This window comes from Canis aureus, chromosome 7, assembly GCF_053574225.1.
Source record: "Canis aureus isolate CA01 chromosome 7, VMU_Caureus_v.1.0, whole genome shotgun sequence".
Taxonomy (NCBI): Eukaryota; Metazoa; Chordata; class Mammalia; order Carnivora; family Canidae; genus Canis; species Canis aureus.
In genome coordinates, this window is record NC_135617.1 from 17,064,757 (window position 1) to 17,086,882 (window position 22,126).

Here is a 22,126-nt window from a genome sequence, read left to right on the forward strand (position 1 = left end):
TGAATTTAATTCAAATGCAAGGGAGAATTTTGTCAGAGCAGATGTTAAACAACTAGAAAAGATTATTGGAGAAAGCTGAGAAGTCTTCAAGATTTACTTAAAGGTGTTTGCTTCTCTCACTTATATCAATGGATAAATCATCCAGACAGAAAATCAATAAGGGAACAGTGTCTTCAATGACACATTAGATCAGATGGACTTAACAGATATACAAAACATTCCAACCAAAAGCAGCAGAATATAAAATCTTTTCAATTGCACATGGAGCATTCTCCAGGAGAGATCACATGTTAGGCAACAAAACAAGTCTCTATACATTTAAGAGGATTAAAACTATATCAAGCACCTTTTCTGACCAAAACAGTAAAACTAGAAATCAATTAGAAGAAAAAATGGAAAAAACAGAAACACAAACAACATGCTACTAAATGAACAACAACAACAACAAAAAAAATAGGTCAGTGAAGAAATCAAAGAGAAAATGAAATATTACATGGATACAAATGAAAATGACAACACAAGGGTCAAAAACCTTTTGGCACAGCAAAAGCAGATCTAAGAGGAAAGTTTGTAGTGATACAGGTGTACCTCAAGTAGCAAAATTATTTCAAATAATCTTACACCTAAAAAAACTAGAAAAAGGGCTGCCCAGGTGACTCAGCGGTTTAGCTCCGCCTTCAGCCCAGGGCATAATCTTGGAGACCGGAATCGAGTCCCACGTCCGGCTCCCTGCATGGAGCCTGCTTCTCCCTCTGCCTGTGTCTCTGCCTCTCTCTCTCTCTCTCTCTCTCTCGAATAAAATAAATCTTAAAAAAAAAAGAAAACTAGAAAAATAAGAACAAAGCCCAAGGTTAGTAGAAGGAAGGAAACAATACAGTTCAGAGTGCATGTAACTGAAACAGAGACTAAAATAACAATAGACAAGATCAGTGGAACCAAGAGATGGTTCATTGAAAAGATAAACCAATAAACCTTTAGACTGACTCATACAGAAGATAAGAGGACTCAAACAAAATCAGAAATGAAGGTAGAGAAGTAACAACCAATATCACCAAAATACAAAGGATTGCAACAAATAACTAGAAAAAAATTTAAGATTCTATTTATTTATTTATTTGAGAGAGAGAGATTGTGCACAAGGGGAATGGCAGGGAGAAGGGAGAAGAAGAGGGAAAGAATCCCAAATAGGCTCCACACTGAGCACTGAGATTGATGCAGGGCTCAATCTCACAGTCTTAAAATCATGACCTAAGCCAAAACCAAAAGTTGGAGGCTTAACCAACTGAGTCACTCATGTGCTCCATCTATGAAAAATTTCATGTCTACAAGTTGAACAACCAGAAAATACAGATAAATTCCTAGAAACATATAATCTTCCAAAACATAGAATCCAGAAATAAACAGAAAATCCAAACAGACAATTTACTAGTAACAAAATTGAATTGGTTATCAAAAATTCCCAACAAACAAAAGCCCAAGACCAGACAGCTACACAGGTGAATTCTACCCAACATTTAAAGAGTTAATACTAATTGTTTTCAGACTATTCCAAAAAATAGAAGAGGAAGGGAAGCTTCCAAATTCATTCTGTGAGGCCAGCATTACCCTGATACCAATACCAGATGAAGACACTACAAAAAAAAAAAAAAAAGAAAAGAAAAAGAAAAAGAAAACCATAGGCCAATATCCCCAGTGAACACAAATGCAAAATTCTTCAAACAAAAGATTAGCAAAATAAATCTAACAATATATTGGGATCATTCACTCTAATAAAGTGGGATTTATTCCTGGGATGCAAGGATAGTTCAATATTCACAAATCAATCAACATGATACATCACAATAACAAAACCATAAGTAAAAACTGTATGATCAGGACTTCTGAAGAAGGTGACAGAGTAGAAGGAACCTAAGCTCACCTTGTCCTACAGCTACAACTAGGTAACAACCACTTCAGTGCAAATAACCCAAAACAATGACCTAAAGATGGCAGAACAGACTCTACACAGCTAAATGTAGAGAAGAGGCTACATCAAAGAGGATAGGAAGGGCACAGACATAGTCAAGAACTAAATGGACTTACAGGAACATCAATAGAAGGAAGGGACTCCATAGCACACAGAGGGAAAAGAAAGGACTCTCATACCAGGAAGCCTACACAGAGAAAATGAATCCCTATATCATTTGGCTTTGAAAAGCAGAGGGGACAAAATTCACAAGATCTTATAATCAGGGGTTTTAAAACCTGGAACTTAAAAAAATCACTAGGCTCATGGGGTGGGAGGGTGAGAGGTAACTGATTCCCCACTATTAAAGATACAGCACAACAAAGAGTCCCACATAGATTCAGCATAGAAGCAGCAGTTTGAGAAACACCTCGGGGTACACAGGAGAAAAAATTGTTAACTACTCTCAGAGTGCATGCTGGAGGGACAGGGATAATTGGGGGACTTTTCAGGAACAAAATAGTTTGGGAGCACAATTTCCCTCCCCCATCCCCAGCCTAGATACATTGATCTCCTGCTGGGCCCAGCACAGTGCCAACATCCTCCACATAACTTAAAAGTACCCATCCCATGTCATCTTGCAGACGTGCCCCCACCAGCCAGGCCTCAGCTCCAGATCCCCTTCCACAGCAGAACCACATAAACCTTGCTAACACCACTTGACCTGCCCCTGAATGTTTCTCTATGCCCACTTCCTCCATCCTGGCCTGCCTTGGTTGAGGCAGCTATAGGTCTCGCCTATCAACACAAACCTTGCTGGCACCACACACCCCACCCCACATTCTCCAAAAGTTCAGTGATACTTCATCTCTGGCAAATGCCTGGTCTGGCTCAACTTAATTCTAAGGTGGTCCCACACTAGCTACTAATAATGCAAGTATCAAATCCTGACCACAATAGACAAAGAGGGCCATTGTAGATAAGTGACAACAGCAGGACATACACAACATGCATTCAAAACATCCCTAAAGTACCAGGTTTTGGTGAATAGGGGACATTGCACTGCAAGGAACTCTAGGACCTGTTCTTCATAAGGCCATTATTTTCAAGAGCAAAAGATGTAGCTTATTTTCCCTACACATAGAAACAGACACAGAGAGTTACACAAAATGAGGAGACAGAGGAATATGTTCAAAATGAAATAACAGGACAAAATCACAGCAAAAAATATAAACAAAACAGAGATAAATAATAAGCCTGATAGAGAATTTAAAGTAATGGTCATAAAGATACTCACTTAACTGGAGGAAAGAAAAGAGGATTTCAGTGAGACCCTTAACAAAAAGATAGTAACAGTAAAAAGAACCCATCAGAGATAAAGGACTCAATAACTGAAATTAAATGTATACTAGATGGAATACATAGCACACTACAGGAAGAAGAAGAATGGATCAGTGACCTAAAGTACTGGGTAATGGAGAGCAATCAAGCTGAACAGGAAAGAAAAAAATAATAAAAAATGAAAATAGACTTAGGGAACTAAGTGACACCATCATGCATAATAATATTAGAATTATAGGGATCCCAGAAGGAGAAGAGGGAGAAAAGGGGACAGAGAATTTATTTGAAGAAATAATAACTGAAAATTTCCCACATATGGGGAAACAAATCCAGTTCCAGAAGCCACAGAGAGCCCCCAACAAATTCAACCCAAAGAGGTACACACCAAGACACATAGTACTTAAAATGGCAAAAAGTAGTGATAAACAGAGAATTTTATTTTACTTTTTTTAAAGATTTTATTTATTCATGAGACACAGAGAGAGAGAGAGAGGCAGAGACACAGGCAGAGGGAGAAGGAGGGCTCCATGCATGGAGCCTGAGGTGGGACTCAATCCCAGGTCTCCAGGATCAGGCCCTGGGCTGAAGGCAGCACTAAACCGTTGAGCCACCCGGGCTGCTCCAAAACAGAGAATTTTAAAAGCAGCAAGATAAAACAGTTACATACAGGGAAACCCCAGAGCTATCAGGTGATTTTTTTAGCACAAAATTTGCAGGTCAAAAAGAAGTGCCATGATATATTTGTGTGTGTGTGTGTGTGTGCGTGTGTGTGTGAAAATGTGGAGGGGTAGGTAAAAAAATACATTCAAACTTAAGTGACCATCAACTTAATATAGACTGCTATATGCATGTTATATATACACACCTAGTGGTAACCACAAATAAAGACCATAAGAGTTATGCAAAAAACAAAGAGAAAGAATCCATGCATTTCACTAAAGAAAGTCAACAAACCGGGCAGCCCGGTTGGCTCAGTGATTTAGCACCGTCTTCAGCCTGCGGGGTGATCCTAGAGACCCTGGATCGAGTCCCACGTCAGGCTCCCTACATGGAGCCTGCTTTTCCCTCTGTCTGTGTCTCTGCCCACCCCCCCTCGTCTCTCCTCTGTCTCTTATGAATAAATAAATTCTTTTAAAAAAATTAAAAAAAGAAAGTCAACAAACCATGAGAGAGAAGAGGGCAAGAGAAGATAGGAATAGAGAAGAACTATAAGCACAACCATAAAACAAGTAACGGAATGGCAGTAAGGACATGCCTATCAATTATTGCACTAAACACCAAAAGACACAGAGTGACAGAATTGATAAAAAAGCAAGACCCATCAGTATGCAGCCTACAAGAGAGTCATTTCAGATTTAAAGACACATGCAGATTGAAAGTAAAGGGATGGAAAAGCATTTATCATGCAAATAGAAGTAAAAAAGAAAGCCAGGGTAGCAATACTTATATCAAACAAAATAGACTTTCAAAAAAGACCATAATAAGACACAAGGACACTATATAATCATAAGGGGAACAATTCAACAAGAAGATATAACAATTGTAAATATTTATGCATCCTACAGGGGAGCACCTAAATACTTAAAGCAGCTAATAACAAACATAAAGGAAGTAATCAACAGTAATACAAAATAGTAGGGAACTTTATAGTAATACTAAGTAGTAAGTCCCATGCTTATATTAATGGATAGGTAAACCAAACATAAAATCAAAAGGAAACACTGGCTTTGAATGAACATTGGACCAGATGGACCTAAGAGATACATTCAGAATATTCCATCATAAAACAGCAGAATACACATTCCTTCCTAGTACACATGGAATATCCTCTACAATAGACCACACATTAGGCCACAAAAGAAGTCGCAACAAATTCAAAAAGACTGAAGTCATACCATGCATCTTTCCTGGTCACAACAATATGAAACTAGAAATCAATCAAGAAAAAAACCTGTAAAGAACACAAATACATGGAGGTTAAATAACATGATGCTAAACAATAAACAGGTCACCTGAGACATCGAAGAGGAAATAAAAAAATACTTGGAGACAAATGAAAATTATAACACAATGGTCCAAAATCTTTGGGTTACAGCAAAAGTTGTTCTAAGAGGGATCTTTACAGCATACAGGCTTATCTCAAGAAGCAAGAAAAATCTCAAATAAACAATCTTAAACTTGTACCTAAAGGAGCTGAAAAAGAGGACTAACCAAAACCCAAAACCAGTAGAAGGAAGGAAATAACACAAACTAGAGCAGAGATAAATGAAATAGGAACTAAAAACAAAGCAAAAAATCCTCAATAGAATAGATCAACAAAACCAGCAGCTGGTTCTTTGTAATGATCAAATCTTTAACCAGACTTATCAAAAAGAGAGAGAGAGAGAGAGAAAAGAAAAAAATAGGAGAGAGAGAGGACTCAAATCCAAAAATGGAAGAGGAGAAATAACAACACCACAGAAATATAAAGGATTATAAGAGAACATTGTGAAAAATTATAGGCCAACAAATTGGACAACCTAGAAGAACTGGCTAAATTCCAAAATCATATAACTTCCCAAAACTGAATCAGGAAGAAATAGAATATTTGAACAGATGGATTACTAGTAGTGAAACTGAGTCAGTAATCAGAAAACTCCCCAAAACAAAAGTCCAGACCAGATAGCTTCACGGATGAATTTTACCAAACATTTAGGGAAGAGTTAACATGTATTCTTCTCAAACTATTCCAAAAAATAGAAGAGGAAAGGAAGCTTCCAAATTCATTCTATGAGGCCAGTGTTATCCTGTACGAAAACCAGATAAAGACACCACAAAAAAAGAGAACCTCAGGACAGCATCTCTGATGAAACACAGATGCAAACATTCTCAACAAAAGATTAGCACACCAAATCTAATAGCACACTAAAAAATAATTCACCGGGACTCCTGGGTGGCTCAGTGGTTGAGCATCTGCCTTTGGCCCAGGGTGTGATCCCATGGTTCCGGGATCAAGTCCTGCATCAGGCTCCCTGCATGGAGCCTGCTTTTCACTCTGCCTGTGTTTCTCTCTGTGTGTGTCTCTCACGAATAAATGAATGAATGAATGAATGAATGAATCTATCTTTAAAAAAATAGATAAACATTAAAAAATAATTCACCACAATCAAGTGGGATTTATTCTTGGGTTGCTGGAATGGTTCAATATTTGCAATTCTATCAATGTGACACATCACATCAACAAGAAAAAGAATAAAAACCATCATTTCATAGATGCAGAAAAACTATTTAACAAAGTACGTCACATTCATGATAAAAAACCCTCAACGAAGTAGGGCTAGGTGGAACATAATTTCAACATAATAAAGGCCATAGATGACAAACCCACAACTAACATCATACTTAAAGAGAAAAAGCTGAGAGCTTTCCCTCTAAGATTAGGAACAAGATAAGGATGTCCACTCTCACTACTTGTATTTGATATAGCACTGAAGTCCTAGGCATAGCAAACAGACTAGAAAAAAATGCATCCAAATTTGTAAGGAAGAAGTAAAAATTTCAGTTTGCAGGAATGCCTGGGTGGCTCAGCAGTTGAGCATTTGCCTCTGGCCCAGGGTGTGATCCCATGGTCCTGGGATTGAGTCCCGCATGAGGCTCCCTGCATGGAGCCTGCTTCTCCCTCTGCCTATGTCTCTGCCTGCCTCTCTTTCTGTGTCTCTCATGAATAAATAAATAAAATCTTTAAAAAAAAATTTCACTTTGCAGATGACATTATACCATATACAGAAAATCCTAAAGATTCAAGCAAAAAAAAAAAAAAAAGTTACTCTGACAAATGAACAGATGGATACAATACAATGAATACAGAAATAAAAAAAAAATCAATATACAGAAATGTTGAATTTCTATACAATGGTAAGTAGCAGAAAGAGAAATTAAGAAAACAATCCCATTCAGAATTGTGTCAAAAAGAATAAAATACCTACAAATAAATTTAACCATGAAGGTAAGACCGATACTCTAAAAATTATAAAACACTGAAGAAGGAGGGGCACCTGGGTGGCTCAGTTGGTTAAGTGTCTGCCTTTGGTTCAGGTCATGATCCTGGGATCCTGGAATTGAGCACTGCATCTGGCTCCCTGCTCAGCAGGGAGTCTGCTTCTTCCTCTTTGCCAATTCCCCTTCCCTGCTCGTGCTCTCTCTCTCAAATAAATAAATAAAATCTTAAAAAAAAAACTAATGAAGCAAATTGAAGATGACACAAATGGAAAGATACTCCATGCTCATGAATTTCAGAGAATAAATATCGTTAAAATGTCCATACTACCCAGAGCAATCTACAGATTTAATGCAATCTCTATCAAAATACTAATAGCAGTTCTTGCAGAACTATAATAAACAACAACTATAATAAACAACATTTGTATGGAACCACAAAAGGTCCTGAATAGCAAAAGCAATCCTGAAAATGAAGACCAAAACTGGAGGTATCACAATCCCAGATTTCAAGATATACTACAAAGACGTAGTAATCAAAACAGTATGGTACTGACACAAAAACAGAAACAAAGATCAATGGAATAGAATAGAGATCCCAAGGCTAAACCCATATTTATATGATCAAAGATTATTTTCCTAATCTTTGATAAAGTAATAAAGAATATGTAATGGGAAAAAGACAGTCTCTTGAACAAATGGTGTTGGGAAAACTGGGCAGCAACGTGCAAAAGAATGAAACTGGACCGCTCTCTTACACCATACATAAAAATAAACTCAACATGGATTAAGGACCCAAATGTGAGACCTAAAACCATAGAAATCCTAGAAGAGAGGACAGGCAGTGATTTCTCTGACATCAATCATAACAACATTTTTTCTTGATATGTCTCCTGAGGCAAGGGAGACACAAGCAAAAATGAACTATTGGGACTACATCAAAATTAAAAGCTTCTGCCCAGCAAAGGAAACAATCAATAAATCTAAAAGACAATCTAATGAATGGGAGAAGATATTGCAAAGAAAATATCTGATAAAGGGTTAGTATCCAAAATGTATAAACAACTTATACAACTCAACACCAAAAACCAAATAATCCAATTTAAAAATGAGCAGAAGACATGAACAGACATTTCTCCAAAGAAGACATACAGATGGCCAACAGACACATGAAAAGATGCTTAGCATCACTCATCATCAGGAAAACGCAAATCACAATCACAATGATATAGTACCTCATACCTGTCAAAATGGCTAAAACCAAAAACAAAAGAAACAACAAGTATTGGTGAGGATGTCGAGAAAAACACTCATGCACTGTTTGTGGGAATGCAAACTGGTGTAGCCGCGATGGGAAAACAGTTTGGGGATTCCTTAAAGAAAAAAAAAAATTACCATATGATCCTGTAATTATGCTACTTGGTATTTATCGAAAGAATAAAGAAACACTAAATCAAAAAGATTTATGCACCCCTATGTTTACTGCAGCCTTATTTTCAATAGCCAAATTATGGAAGCATGATCTACGAATGGAAATATTACTCAGCCATAAAAAAGAATGAGATCATGCCACTCGTAACAACATAGATGGACCTAGAGGGTATTATGCTAAGTAAAATAAGTTAGAAAAAGACAAATACCATATAATTTCACTTACGCGTGGAACCTAAAAAACAAATGAACAAGCAAATAAAAAACATCAGAAACAAAATTATAAATATAGGTAACACATTACATTGGTGCTTGCCAGTGGGGAGGCAGGTAGGGCGATGGGTGAAATACATGAAATGGATTAAGATGTACAGACTTAAAAAAAAAAAAAAGCCTGATTGCGCCTTCTAAGTATAAACATCTCAATGTTACTCTTAGAATTAAAGTTATCTGATTTTCCTATTTCTCTTTGTACTTGACATGGAAATTCAACAAGTTCCATCTGGGTTACAAAATGAGTATCCTCCAACTGAGAAAAGATGGAACTTTCTTCCCCAACAGGCAACCCTTTCAAAAGAACAGTTTAGGTCTTTTCAAGAATTGGGTTAGAAATACAGGTTGATAATGTGATGTTGATAAGTTATGCCTCATAGACTCCTTCTGTACCAGTGAAGAGGAAGCCATGAGGGGTTCGCAGAGTATGTGGTGCAGATGAAACAAGACTGGCAACGACTGGAATACTGTTGGAACTGGGTCATTGGTACATGGAGTTCATTATATTAGTTTCCTTTATTCATCATCAAAGGGCTTTAAAAAATTTGAAGAAAATGTAAACTAAAATAATAAGTACCCCCCTAATAATCAGTAAGAATAGGAGAGTAAGCAAGAATAAGGAACTTAGGTTGTTGTGTATAACTACAGTCCACAGACAATACAAAAGCATTATTTTAGCCAATAACTGAGATCCCTTTCCTCCATGCACAGCACAGCTCCTACCTGGATACACAGAGCCCATTGCTATACCCATCAAAATGGATTTACTGGGTTTTTACTCTGCCTGCCCTGTCTTTGATGAGACTTCTCCTAGTCAAGCAGCCCAGAGTGATTTAAAAAAAAAAAAAAAAAAGTGAAGATCTGGAGAAACCACAAGGTGTGCAAAACAATCCACGAGTATCAAAAAACTGACAATCTAAACAACAGAAGGTTTAGTAGATAAAGGTTGTGATGGGGGATCCCTGGGTGGCTCAGTGGTCGAGTGTCCGCCTTCAGCCCAGGGCCTGATCTTGGAGACCCGGGATTGAATCCCACGTCGTGCTCCCTGCATGGAGCCTGCTTCTCCCTCTGCCTGTGTCTCTGCCTCTCTCTCTCTGTCTCTGTCTCTCTGTGTCTCTCATGAATAAATACACAAAATCTTAAAAAAAAAGAAAAGAAAGTAAGAAAGAAAGAAAGAAAGAAAGAAAGAAAGAAAGAAAGAAAGAAAGAAAAGAAAAAGGTTGTGATGAGCCATTAATTTCCACCTTAAACTTTGCTCACTCAGAAAGTCATGAAAGGGGGACGCCTGGGTGGCTCAGCAATTTAGCGCCTGCCTTTGGCCCAGGATGTGATCCTGGAGTCAGGGGATCGAATCCCACATCAGGGTCCCTGCATGGGGCCTGCTTCTCCCTCTGCCTGTGTCTCTACCGCTCTCTCTCTGTGTCTCTCATGAATAAATAAATAAATAAAATAAAATAAAATAAAATAAAATAAAATAAAATAAGGTCACGCAAGGTCGATTACTTCCAGTGACACTGCTCTCCACAGAGCAGGTGCCCAAGAAATGAATGCTCAGCGGCTGAGGTGGCATCCTCGGGTCAGGGGTTCAGTCACACATGGCCCCGACTACCGAAGCTCAACTTTTAAATTCATGCCACAGCGAAAGTACTTTTTGACAAATCCAACACATGAGCCATGTTCTACCTGATATCCAAAGAAGGCCATCTGCCACATATCCGGCGTGACATGAAAGCGATCGGTCAAAGGACTGCACAAAAGTCCACTTGTTCTTCTTGGGGCAGTATCGCTCCACGGTGGGCAGCACCTGGCGCAGTTCATTCCTGCCCCCCACCGCATACAGGTACTCATCCATGGCCCCCAGCACAAAATGCTCCCGGCAGTTTTTCATGGGTGCTATCTCGGCCCAGGAATTACTGCGGGGGTCATAGCGACAGGCAGTCCTCACGGCACACGTCCGGCCACTAGCATGCTCAACTTCTCCTCCTGCTACAAACAGAAAGTCCCCCATGACTGCCACACAGTGGTGGCTCCTTCCCACGGGCATGGGAGCCAGCTCACTCCAGTTGGCAATGGCAGCTATGAGAGCATTCTCCTGGTCAACGGGATTGAAGTACCGAAGTTCCTTGACTTTACAGACCTCACGCTTTTTCCCGCCAATGATATACAGAGTGTCTGACTGGAACCGCGGTTTGGTCCTGCGAGTTTGCCAAACGGGCTGTGCATAGATGCTCTGGTGGTATTCCAGGGCCTCATTGACAAGGGCCGTTGCAGTTTCACTGGCCTGGACCAGGGGGTGGGACAGGGCAACTGTATGGAGAGTATCCACGTCCATCAGGCCGAAGCGGATATACTGCAGGAGCTCATCCATGTACTGGTAATGGCAGTTGTGTTCCAACCACCTCACGGCTAGCTGAAACAGAGGGAGGGGGGCACGAGAGAATACAAAGGTAAGAAAGAGAGCCAAGCAGAGGTATATGGGCAGGTCACCTTGTATTCTTTCTGACACCTTATAATCCATTTCTTTCTTCTTACAAATAGTGTAACAGTAGAACAATTTGATGCTCGGCTGAGGAATCTTTTCTTCCTGCACCAACAGAGACACATGAGAACTCGAGCATTGTTGTAGAGGTCAAGAGCAATGTTAAGCAACAGTAACAGAGACTTAAGGTAGCACTTGGGGTGAACAATAACCACTTTTCAAAGAATGAGAACACTATTGTGAAACTTATTTCATGCCTGGAAGCTTGGCACACTCCAGGAATATCAACGATGAGCCGTGTCGCCACAACACAAGCAGTGTGTGTCAACCCACGAGTCAAGGTGCTGTATCAATACGAAGAATGTAAGAACATATGTGATCATCTGAGACCACAGGGTGTACTTGAGAGAGAATCAATATGACACTAGTAGAACGATGTAGAAAGAAAAAAGACTCTTTTCCCTGTTCCTCTGGTAGGTCTATCAGTCAGGAAGAGAAGAAAAAGAAAGATTGTAACCCATCAATTTTATTTTTATTTCCCAATTAGTTTTCATCTTGGAGACAGCTGTCGTTTGCACATGTAAGACACTGGCAATTTGTTAGAGCCATTTTCACAAAAGCAGGATACAGAGGAGATTATCTTTGTATTAGGGACACAATGGCGGAACATAATCTTAACCTTTTTTGTTTAAGTCTAGAATTCTTTCAAGAAGGAAAGGAAGAAGAACTCTGGGCTAAAGACAGTAAGAGTTTCATAAAACTAAAGCAGGAGCACAAAGTCATGAATAATAAAACTGTACAATAATTTAGAAAATACCATCAACAAGAAAGCAATTCATGTTATGGAGCACATGATGGAGTTTAATTAATGTGACTTAATATTTAAGTTTGGAAGCTTCCGACATACCAACGTGAAGTACACCTAATATCTCCAGTCATATTTGATATGAATTGTCCTTAGCAGCACCTACATTAAGCTAGATCTCCTAGACAATATAAATGTGGATGTGAAGGAATTAGCATGACAAAGTCAAGTAATCATTATAATATTAAATAATTGTGTTGTGCTTTATTTGTGACCAATGGAATTGGGGTTCTGGTCTCCCCTTTTCAGCTGATATAGATCACTGGTGTTGAAGTCTACAGAGGGAGGGAGAAGGAAATGTGGTGCTCTTGGACCATTAGCCTAGGCAAACATGAGCTGGGTTTTCATCTGGATAAAACGGATCACAAAACTCTTTGAAGCACTAGCTGACTTCATTGGAGAGTTTCATACACAGTTTCTGTATTCATTTGGCAAATGGGTGCAAAAGGCAAGATATTTTGGGCTTTTCTTTTTAGCTTTCTGAATGAAGATAATGTAGGAAATGAATTCACTTCCAATACACACTAAATTGCATCTCTTAATGAATTACATAGTGAAGAGAAATGAAAACAGAATTGCAGGTAAGCCTACCATTACCAAGGAGGCAGACACCATGGAGGGCAGACAAGTGATAGCCTCTAGCTGTTTTTCTAGAAACTAGCATTTTTTAAAAATTTAAATAAGATACCAACCTGATGAAAAAATGTTTCTATGTATGGTAACCATGAGCAATAATCAAAGATATTGTAGAAGAAAAACGTCACTCATCAATCACAAGGTCTCTGCCAAAAGTAGAGTTCCCATAGGCAACATCCTGGTTTCTTTCCACCCTAATTTTAGAAGTTTCAAGGGATGGGGTTGCAATTATTTCCCTGGAGAGATAATTCAACAATTTAATAAATGATCTTCCATTCTTTGCCCACAGAGCTTTCAACAGTTCTCAGGGATAAAGTCATCCCATTCAAGGTCATTTCTCATGCACCACGTAAAATGTTCTGAAACTTAATCTTTGATATTGCTCCTAATTTAATTGAGTAGTTCCAGCCAATATTGCTTTGTTCTGTAACAAATTTCTCAGCATCCTTACATCCTAATATTTTTGCATCTTTCATATGGATACTACAGGAAACAGCGTAAGAGAAATATCAGATAAATATCCATGTCTCCATAGCCTCTTTTTTATAGCATAGTGCTGCCCATTTAATTATTTTTCTCTTTCCTCATAAATCAGTTCTTCCTATGTCAAAATCAATCTTTTAGCCCATCTCTTAACACTCTCCAGTTTATTTTTATTTTTCTAGCAAACAGTGACACTTACTGCATGAAAAGCACATGAGCGCTTCTGCCTTTAAGAAAATCTCTAACAAATCAAACCGGCCGTGGAACGGTGACCACTATGATCTATCACTGATTCATTTCTGACACTCTGTCTACTATTAGGCCTACATTACATGTATCATGATGTTTCCTATGTTCAATTTCCTCAATACAATGCATTACAGAATACTATGTACACACACATTTAGTTCATGTTTTCTGGGATAATTTTTTATCTTACTTCTTGCCAATATTTCTAATTTCTCACAGACTTCATATAACTTACACACTTTCATCATTTTCAATATTCTCAGACTACACCAGTCATTCACAGTTGTTGGGTTTATTTTTTTCTCCAGATCAAAAGTAAATGTAATTTACAATTAACTGTTCCGCCACCAACCTCAAAGCAATCTCAGCTAGAATTAGTGTGATTTATACACTTAGCTCCAGTGCTTCTCAAATCTAACATGCACACGAATTAACTGGGGTTTCTGGCCAAGATGCAGATTCCGATTCGATAAGTAGGGAGAGAAGGATAGGGAGTTTGCATTTCTAACAAGCTAAAGGATGATGCATATGTTGCTGCTCCATGGGCCACACTTTGAGTCAGAGATTCTAGACAGATTCCTATTCACAAAACAGTAAATCTCTGCCTTATTAGAGTAAATTAATTCTGTTCTCAAAATTAAGAAGGCTTAAATCAAGTCTAAGTAGGGTGCTTTAGTAAAAATATAGGCTACTTATAGCTTAGTATTAAAGGTAAAACTATTATCTCCTATGTAGTAAGATATGGGTAAGATATTGCTATAGGTAAGACAGCATAATTTGAGACCCTGGTTTTATAAGGTCTATGAATCAACCCCTGATTCTGATAGCATATAGTGAGTCATACAAACACTCTGTGCAATTGTACTTTCACAATAATAAATACGTGTTAAGGAGTACAACGATGTGAATGGAGCTAGAAAGTATTACACTAAGTGAAATAACTCAGAGAAAGACAAATGCCATACGATTTTACTCATATGTGGAATTTTAGAAACAAAACAAAAAAGCAAAGGGAAAATAAAAGAGAGAGAGAAACCAAGGAACAGGTTCTTAATTATCAAGAACAACCTAATGATTAACAGAGGGGAGGGAAGCACGGGGATGGATGAAATAGGTGATGGGGATTAAGGACAGCCCTTGTTGCAATAAGCATGGGGTGTAGTTTGGAAGTGTTGAATCACTATATTGTACACCTGAAACTAATATTACAATGTATGCTAATTAACTGGAATTTAAATAAAAGCTTTTTTAAAAAGAGTTATTGTATTCTGTTCTTCTGTAAAAATGTAAAAGAGAAAACCACGGAAAGCATGGATAACTCTTACTTATCCAAATAATGCAAGAAATGACAAAGAAATTTCAAAACAATGAGCTACTTCAAAATCACTTCTATACTGTGAACCTCACAGAGCCATGCTGAATTAAGGGCAAGGTGGGAGAGGAAATCCTCGGGCCCATTTAAGGGGTTTAGAGAATACAGTAAGCAGAAAGCTGATTCATCACTGGGGCACCATGAAAACTAAAGACCACAGTTAGTTTTGTAATATATTTTCGTGCTTATGTTTGAAAACAATTATTCTGGGAACTGGTGGTTTTTAATGACGTTACATTGAGAAAGCATTAGTCAGGGAAGGCTGAAATCCTATTCTATCTTACTTAATATATCCCCATCACTCTAAGCTCTAGCGTATTTTAACTGAGAGAAAAATGGAGCAATTAGCAAAAGTCTTATCTCCCACTTTTTTGGTGACAAAGCCAGCAAGAGCGAAAAAGGAATTAAGGACTCCATTTGGGAAGGCACACAAAGGGTACCATTAGGCAAGATGTTTCCTAAACCATCTGAAACACAAGGGACTATCATCTCTTAAGACTACAGGAGATCTCCCAAGCACCTTGCCTGACTCAATCTAGTACATCCTCATCCTGATGGAGAACTGTTCCTTCATAAAAGGAGCATTTGCTACAGCTTATTCTAACTTCAACTCATCTCATCCTCAGATCCTTGATAAAAACAATGCCTGTGCTTAGTAGGCTGTATATAAATATTTGTTGCATAAATGGAAGAACATTTAAAACTGTTCTTAGGCTATTTTTTATATTCCTCTGGAACAAACAGTATCAATTCCTTTATATTTATCTGCCTATCACAAGTTTCAGTTTCCTATTATCTCCTCTTTGTGGCTTTCCTAAGAAGTCTTTATAAGCTCTCAAAATGTCACAGGACAGTCCAATCACATACTGGACTTACACACAAAAGACCCTCGTTTTACTCTTTCACGCGATTGGTGTTAACCACCTCTACTTGAGAGTCTTGGCAATGTAATGAATATTATAGTCTTTTAAGCCCTCAAATAAATAATAAAACATTAGGGCAGGCACCCAGGTGGTTCAGAGGTTTAGCGCCGCCTTCAGCCCAGGGCGTGATCCTGGAGACCTGGGATGGAGTCCCACGTCAGGCTCCCTGTATGGAGCCTGCTTCTCCCTCTGCCTGTGTCTCTGCCTCTCTCTCTCTCTCTTTCTGTGTATTCTCATGAATAAATGAATAAATTCTTAAAAAAAAAAAAAACACATTAGGGCAAGAAAAAACTTTGGAGTCCATTTGGTTCAAGTTTCTCAATTTTACAAATGGAAATCAAACCTAGACAAGCTATCTCTCTAACCTCAAGTCATGCAACTAATTAGTAGAAAAGCTGGAACTAAACCCCCAGGTTTTCAGACTCTTAAATACAGAGAACAAACTGGGGGGTTGCTGGAGGGGAGATGGGTTAAGTCGGTGATGAGGATTAAGGAGGGCACTTGTGATGAGCACTAGGTGTTGTATGTAAGTGATAAATCACTAAATTCACTAGAAACTAATATTATACCGTTACATTAACTCACTGGAATTTTTTTTAATTTTTATTTATTTATTAATGAGAGACATAGATAGAGAGGCTCACTCTGGGAAGCCTGATGTGGGACTCAATCCCAGGCCTCCTGGATCACGACCTGAGCCAAAGGCAGATGCTCAACCACTCAGCCACCCAGATGCCCAACTCACTGGAACTTAAATAAAAATCTGAAACTATAAATAAATAAATAGCTAAATAAATAAATAAATATTAAAGCTGGAAAAAACCCCAGTTTTTAAATTATACAATGTACTTTTGTACTGTATCACATCATTATTATTTTTCCATCAGTAATTATTTTAAGACAGAAATAGGCAAATGTAATTAAGACCAAATGTAATTTCCATATACTCTAAATTAGAAAAATAAAGCCTGCTTTTAAGTATGTTTGCTTGAAGACAGTTGGACAATATTTTTCCATTAAGTCTCATTTGCTGATTACTTCAACATAAAATATTTTATGCCTTTAAAAAATGCTTTTAATGCTCTTAAAGAGTGTGTAATTAAAGAACAAGTAGGGTAAAAGGTATCCTTTGAGTCTTGAATTACTGTTGTACTTTTAAAGTGAGTATATATTTTAATTCTAGGTCATTCCTTGGTAACTAAACCTGGATTAAAAATATGTAGAAAAGGGGCACCTGGGTGGCTCAGAGGTTGACCATTTGCTTTCAGCTTAGGTCCTGATCCCGGGGTCCTGGGATCAAGTCCTGCGTCAGGCTCCCTGCAAGGAGCCTGCTTCATCCTCTGCCTATGTCTCTGCCTCTCTCTCTCTGTTCTCTCATGAATAAGTAAATAAAACCTCTTTTTAAAAATATGTAGAAAAGGGCAGCCCCATTGGCGCAGCAGTTTAGCGCCGCCTGCAGCCCGGGGTTTGATCCTGGGGACCCTGGATCAAGTCCCATGTTGGGCTCCCTACGTAGAGCCTGCTTCTCCCTTTGCCTGTGCCTGTGCCTCTCTCTCTCTCTCTCTCTGTGTCTCTATGAATAAATAAATAAAATCATTTAAAAAAATAATATTCTAAAAATATGTAAAAAGATAATCCTTTCCCTTTGTTTTTCTCAGTGTACCACCACTGATTACCATTCTATGGAGTAGATGTATGACATATACATAATACTAAATATAGTAGTATATAATCCTAAATTCTACAAATTTTGCTTGAATTCAATTACATTACATAATTCACTCATGTATTTCAGAAATATATCATTATATGAACAAACATTACATTCCTAATATTACAAATCCTAAAGTTGTGATCCAAATTCCTTTATTGCTCACACTCAGACGGAAGCTACTAAAATTCCTAATCCTTAACAGGAAGCAGCTGTTCTAAAGTCTAACTCTGTTTATATATGTAACACCCATATGTATGTATACTACCCAACATGGCCCCCAAGTAATAACAAAACAATCAGAAATCTTACACTCACAGGTTTCCTGGAAAATATATGAATTATAAAGTCATCCCAAATCCAAAAATACACATCAATGCACTCTTCCATACAAGTGCCTTTGTCTTGCAAATGTATATAAAAATGCCCTTTACAGAGGTAGTTCATCGAATGAGAGATCAAATCTTTCTAATCAACACTAACCAAAGATAAAATCCCTCCCACGTTGTCCGAAAGCAATAACTATTTCTTTGTCTTGATTCACAAATATTCTTTTTCACTGAAAAGGAGGTTCTTATCACAGCACTTATCAATAAGCCAGAGCTAAGTAAGTAAGGACTGATATTTTTGCCCACAGACTTATTCTGCCCCCTTGCCCAGGGGCAGCTATAATTTCTCTCCTATTTAAAACTTTGTTGCAGACAGCTTTGCTGAAGGAGCAAACTGAGCCCACCCTTTTGCAGGAGCCCACGCTGTGAAGGCACAGGCGTCTCTGTCCTTGCCAGTCCTGTCATCCCACTGAGATAAGCAGGGGCACCAGTCTCCCCTCAGTGCCCAGGAGGCAGCAGAAATCCCACACTTCTGCAAATTCAGAAAGGGACAAAAGAAGGGCACAGGAGCAAATCAACAATCAACTGACATTCCTGACCCTCCACCAAAGAGCCGGCATGTTAAAGAGCAGTGCTTGGCCAACAAGGGGTGGGAAGCCATGGAAGCATCTTTCAATACACTGAGTGACAATGCATGGACAGTTCTTCCTCTCTAAGCGACGGAGTATTGAGCAAGCTCTCCACCTTCCAATGCATGTCTTCACATGTATGGTGCACTGACTACTGTTATGTTACATGGAAGTACACTATTTTATAGATATTTTTAAATGACTTAAATTCTAATATAACATAAAACTTTAGCAAGATACCCTTTTAATATTATGTACAATTTCTTTAGGTCATAAGTGTGGACAGTTCCCCCAGGCTGAGCGAGCAGGTGTTGAGACTCAGTGTGTCAAAGTACATAGAAGCTCACTTCGTTAACATGAGTCATGTTTATTAATATCAATTATTATTATAAATTAATATTCAGCTGAGCAGATATGATAATAACACTTATTCTTTCATTGTTCACTTAAAACTGTATGAAGTTGGAGACTAACAAATTAAACCAGAATAATGACTGCCACAGAGAAGAAAGTCCCTATTCATAAATAAATGCACCAAATTCTGTGTACCATATTCTCTTCTTTGAAACTAAATGAAAAATTTCTGTTCAAAAGTAACATTCCCATAAAATCCTAAAGCACCAGAAACTAGGGACACAGGATCAGGGCATTTTTCTCTATCAGAACAATAAAAATGTTACCATGGAGGAATATTAAAAATTGTAACAGTGTTCACTCGAGTGCTATAATTAAAATTGTGTCAACATTTTGCTTGTAAAACAGATTTTTCAAGGGAGGGTGCACATTAACCATTATGGGTGACTACAGACTTATATAAGACACATAGGCTATTTTTTCTTCTAAGAAATATATTTCAATAAAATCAAATCTGATGAGATTCCCAGGTTTATAGATTGTCAGACAAAAGACCTGACTATTTTAAAAAGAATATTCAGCTGAGCACATATGATAATAACAGATATTCTTTCATTGTTCATTTAAAACTTTATGAAGTTGGAGACCAACAAATGCTCTTATTTTCATCTTCACATAAAACATGGGCCTGGTAATATTCTGGTTTCTCTTCAAATCCTATAAATCTTTTGTCTTTTGCTAAAGGTTTCCATAAAGAGGAACAGTTTATAAGGTTTTTTAGGGTTTTTAAAAATATGTATGATGTATATATACAGCTTACTCTCGAATGGCACAGAAAAAGCTCTCTCTCTCTTCCACATGCCTCCCTCTCTTTCCCTCCTCTCTCAATATGTGTGTATACACACAGACACACACACATACATCCAGAGAGAAAGAGACAGAAAGAACACATGATAAAGTGAATGAGGTAATTTGTTTAAGAAATTAGCAAATCAAATCATATGGGTTTTCTTTGTACTATTCTTTTTCTTGCAGCTTTTCATTAAGTCTGAAATTATTTTGAAATAAAATATCAAAAACACAGAAGAAAATTATGGCTGGTAATCATCTTTATATATATATTTTAAAAATACATGCCACAGAGCATCAAAAGCAAGAGCCCTTGAGACCAAGGGTATCGCCTTCCTATAGAGTAAAACACCCAGGTTTGGAGGAATCACAACAAAAACTACCCCAGGCCTGACACATTTAAGTCCCAGATATTTAGGATGGCAAATAAAAAGTGACCTGAGTTGTCCTTTGGTTTAGTCTTATAACACAAGAGGATTTTTCACAAGGCTTTTATAAGGGTTGTATATCAAAATGAAGAGAAAATAAATATGGGAAAAGAGATGAAGTTAGAATACTGTGATATATTATCCACCTGTGAGAGTGGCCACCAGTTTGAGCTGATCTTGGAAAACATAACAGAAAGAACAGTACAAGTGTGACTGACACTGGACCAGTCATTTGGCTTCCCACCTGTAAAATAAGTGAGTTGATGAGAGTCTCTTTTACCTCTAGGATATATAAAACCTATAGATCCACCAAAAGTAACATTTTATTTTATTTTTATTTTTTTTTTTAAAGTAACATTTTAAAATAGAGTCCTCCAAACTTCCTATAGGTGGGAGAGGCAACCAAAATTAATCGCTAGGTCTGGATTCCAAGCCTCAGATTTCCATAGCATATATAGTTTTAATAAATCTCTTTTCAGAAAGACAAAGTGATTTTTTTGGTCTATAATTCTATACTCACCAAAACATACGGATGAGTGTGTGCAAGTGAAAATGTGTGTGCACACAGGCTCACATTCAGACAATGAGGTTTCATTATGGCTTTTTCTCCCTGGAAACAACTTTGCTCGGAGCATATTATCTCACTTAACAGTAACCATCTCTTGTAAAACTAAAACAATCTCAGACAAAGAACACACATTTCAAATTTGTAAAACAACCGCTTCAAGGTACTAAGGATTTAAAATCTCAGAATGAGAGATGCCTGGGTTGCTCAGTGGTTAAGTGTCTGCCTTTGGCTCAGGGTGTGATCCTGTAGTCCTGGGATCGAGTCCCACATCGGGCTCCCTGCATGGAGCCTATTTCTCCCTCTGCCTATGTCTCTGCCTTTCTCTCTCTCTCTATCATGAATAAATAAATAATATCTTTTTTAAAAAAATTTTAAAGAAAATAATAAAATAATAAAATCTCAGAATGAGGGGTGCCTGGGTGGCTCAGTGAAACATCTGCCTTCAGCTCAGGTCATGATTTCAGGGTCCTGAGATCGAGCCCTGCATCAGTGGGCTCCCTACTCAGGTAGGAGTCTGCTTCTGCCTCTCCCTCTGCCCTTTCCCCCCTCATGTGAACTCTCTCTCTCAGATCAATAAATAAAATCTTTGGGATCCCTGGATGGCTCAGCGGTTTGGCACCTGCCTTTGGCCCAAAGATCCCTGGAGTCCCAGGATAGAGTCCCTTGTTGGGCTCCTGGCATGGAGTCTGCTTCTCCCTCCTGTGTCTCTGCCTCTCTCTCTCTCTCTCTCTCTCTTTCTCTCTCTCTCTCTGTGTGTGTCTGTCATGAATAAATAAAAAATAAAAAAAATCTTTAAAAATAAATAAGATCACAGAATGAGATTTTATGTCAGTGCAAATATTTTGCAAACTAATCACATACATTTTTACCTGAGGATTCTCTTGAAATATACCATCCTCATAACTATATACAAAGCTTTTTAGATGGGAAAAATATCCCACAGGGCAATAAAGATAACCAACATTATCTGTACCAATGATGGTGCAGGGAAAATGGAACCTATTCTTGGTCTCCTCATCTGTTAGCAAAATACAGGAACAACTAGAAAACACTTCCTATACATGCCCTTCAGTGATCTGATACTGGTCTCTGAGACAAAAAAAAAAATACCCATTTACCTAATCCTTGATGGCATCAGAGTACTTACTTGATGCTGGACTATTAACAATAAAATAAGTAAAATCTTTATACAGGTATCCCTCTGAATATCAAAGGGATTTTGCATGTGGTCAGTGAGATATTAAGATTATATTGTTAGAACAACTCCGGGAAATGAAGGAAAGCCA

General features: G+C 38.0%; 1 protein-coding gene and 1 non-coding gene across 16 annotated transcripts in view; one reads left to right on the forward strand and one right to left on the reverse strand.

Moving 5' to 3' along the window:
* KLHL32 (kelch like family member 32) overlaps nt 1–22,126 on the reverse strand; it is a 234,664-nt gene that overhangs the window by 41,902 nt on the left and 170,636 nt on the right. For 10 of the 15 annotated variants that reach the window (XM_077903008.1, XM_077903016.1, XM_077903015.1 and 7 more), the window contains one exon: nt 10,649–11,375. The exons of 3 other annotated variants lie outside the window; for them this stretch is intronic. In XM_077903008.1, coding sequence (XP_077759134.1) covers nt 10,649–11,375 — 727 coding nt within the window. Of the gene's footprint in view, nt 1–10,648; nt 11,376–22,126 lie in introns of those variants that run through there. 2 more of the 15 variants (XM_077903018.1, XM_077903022.1) reach the window with 2 other exon arrangements.
* On the forward strand, nt 19,690–19,808 carry LOC144317960 (U5 spliceosomal RNA). Its single transcript, XR_013383823.1, has one exon. It is a non-coding gene; the product is annotated as a U5 spliceosomal RNA (small nuclear RNA).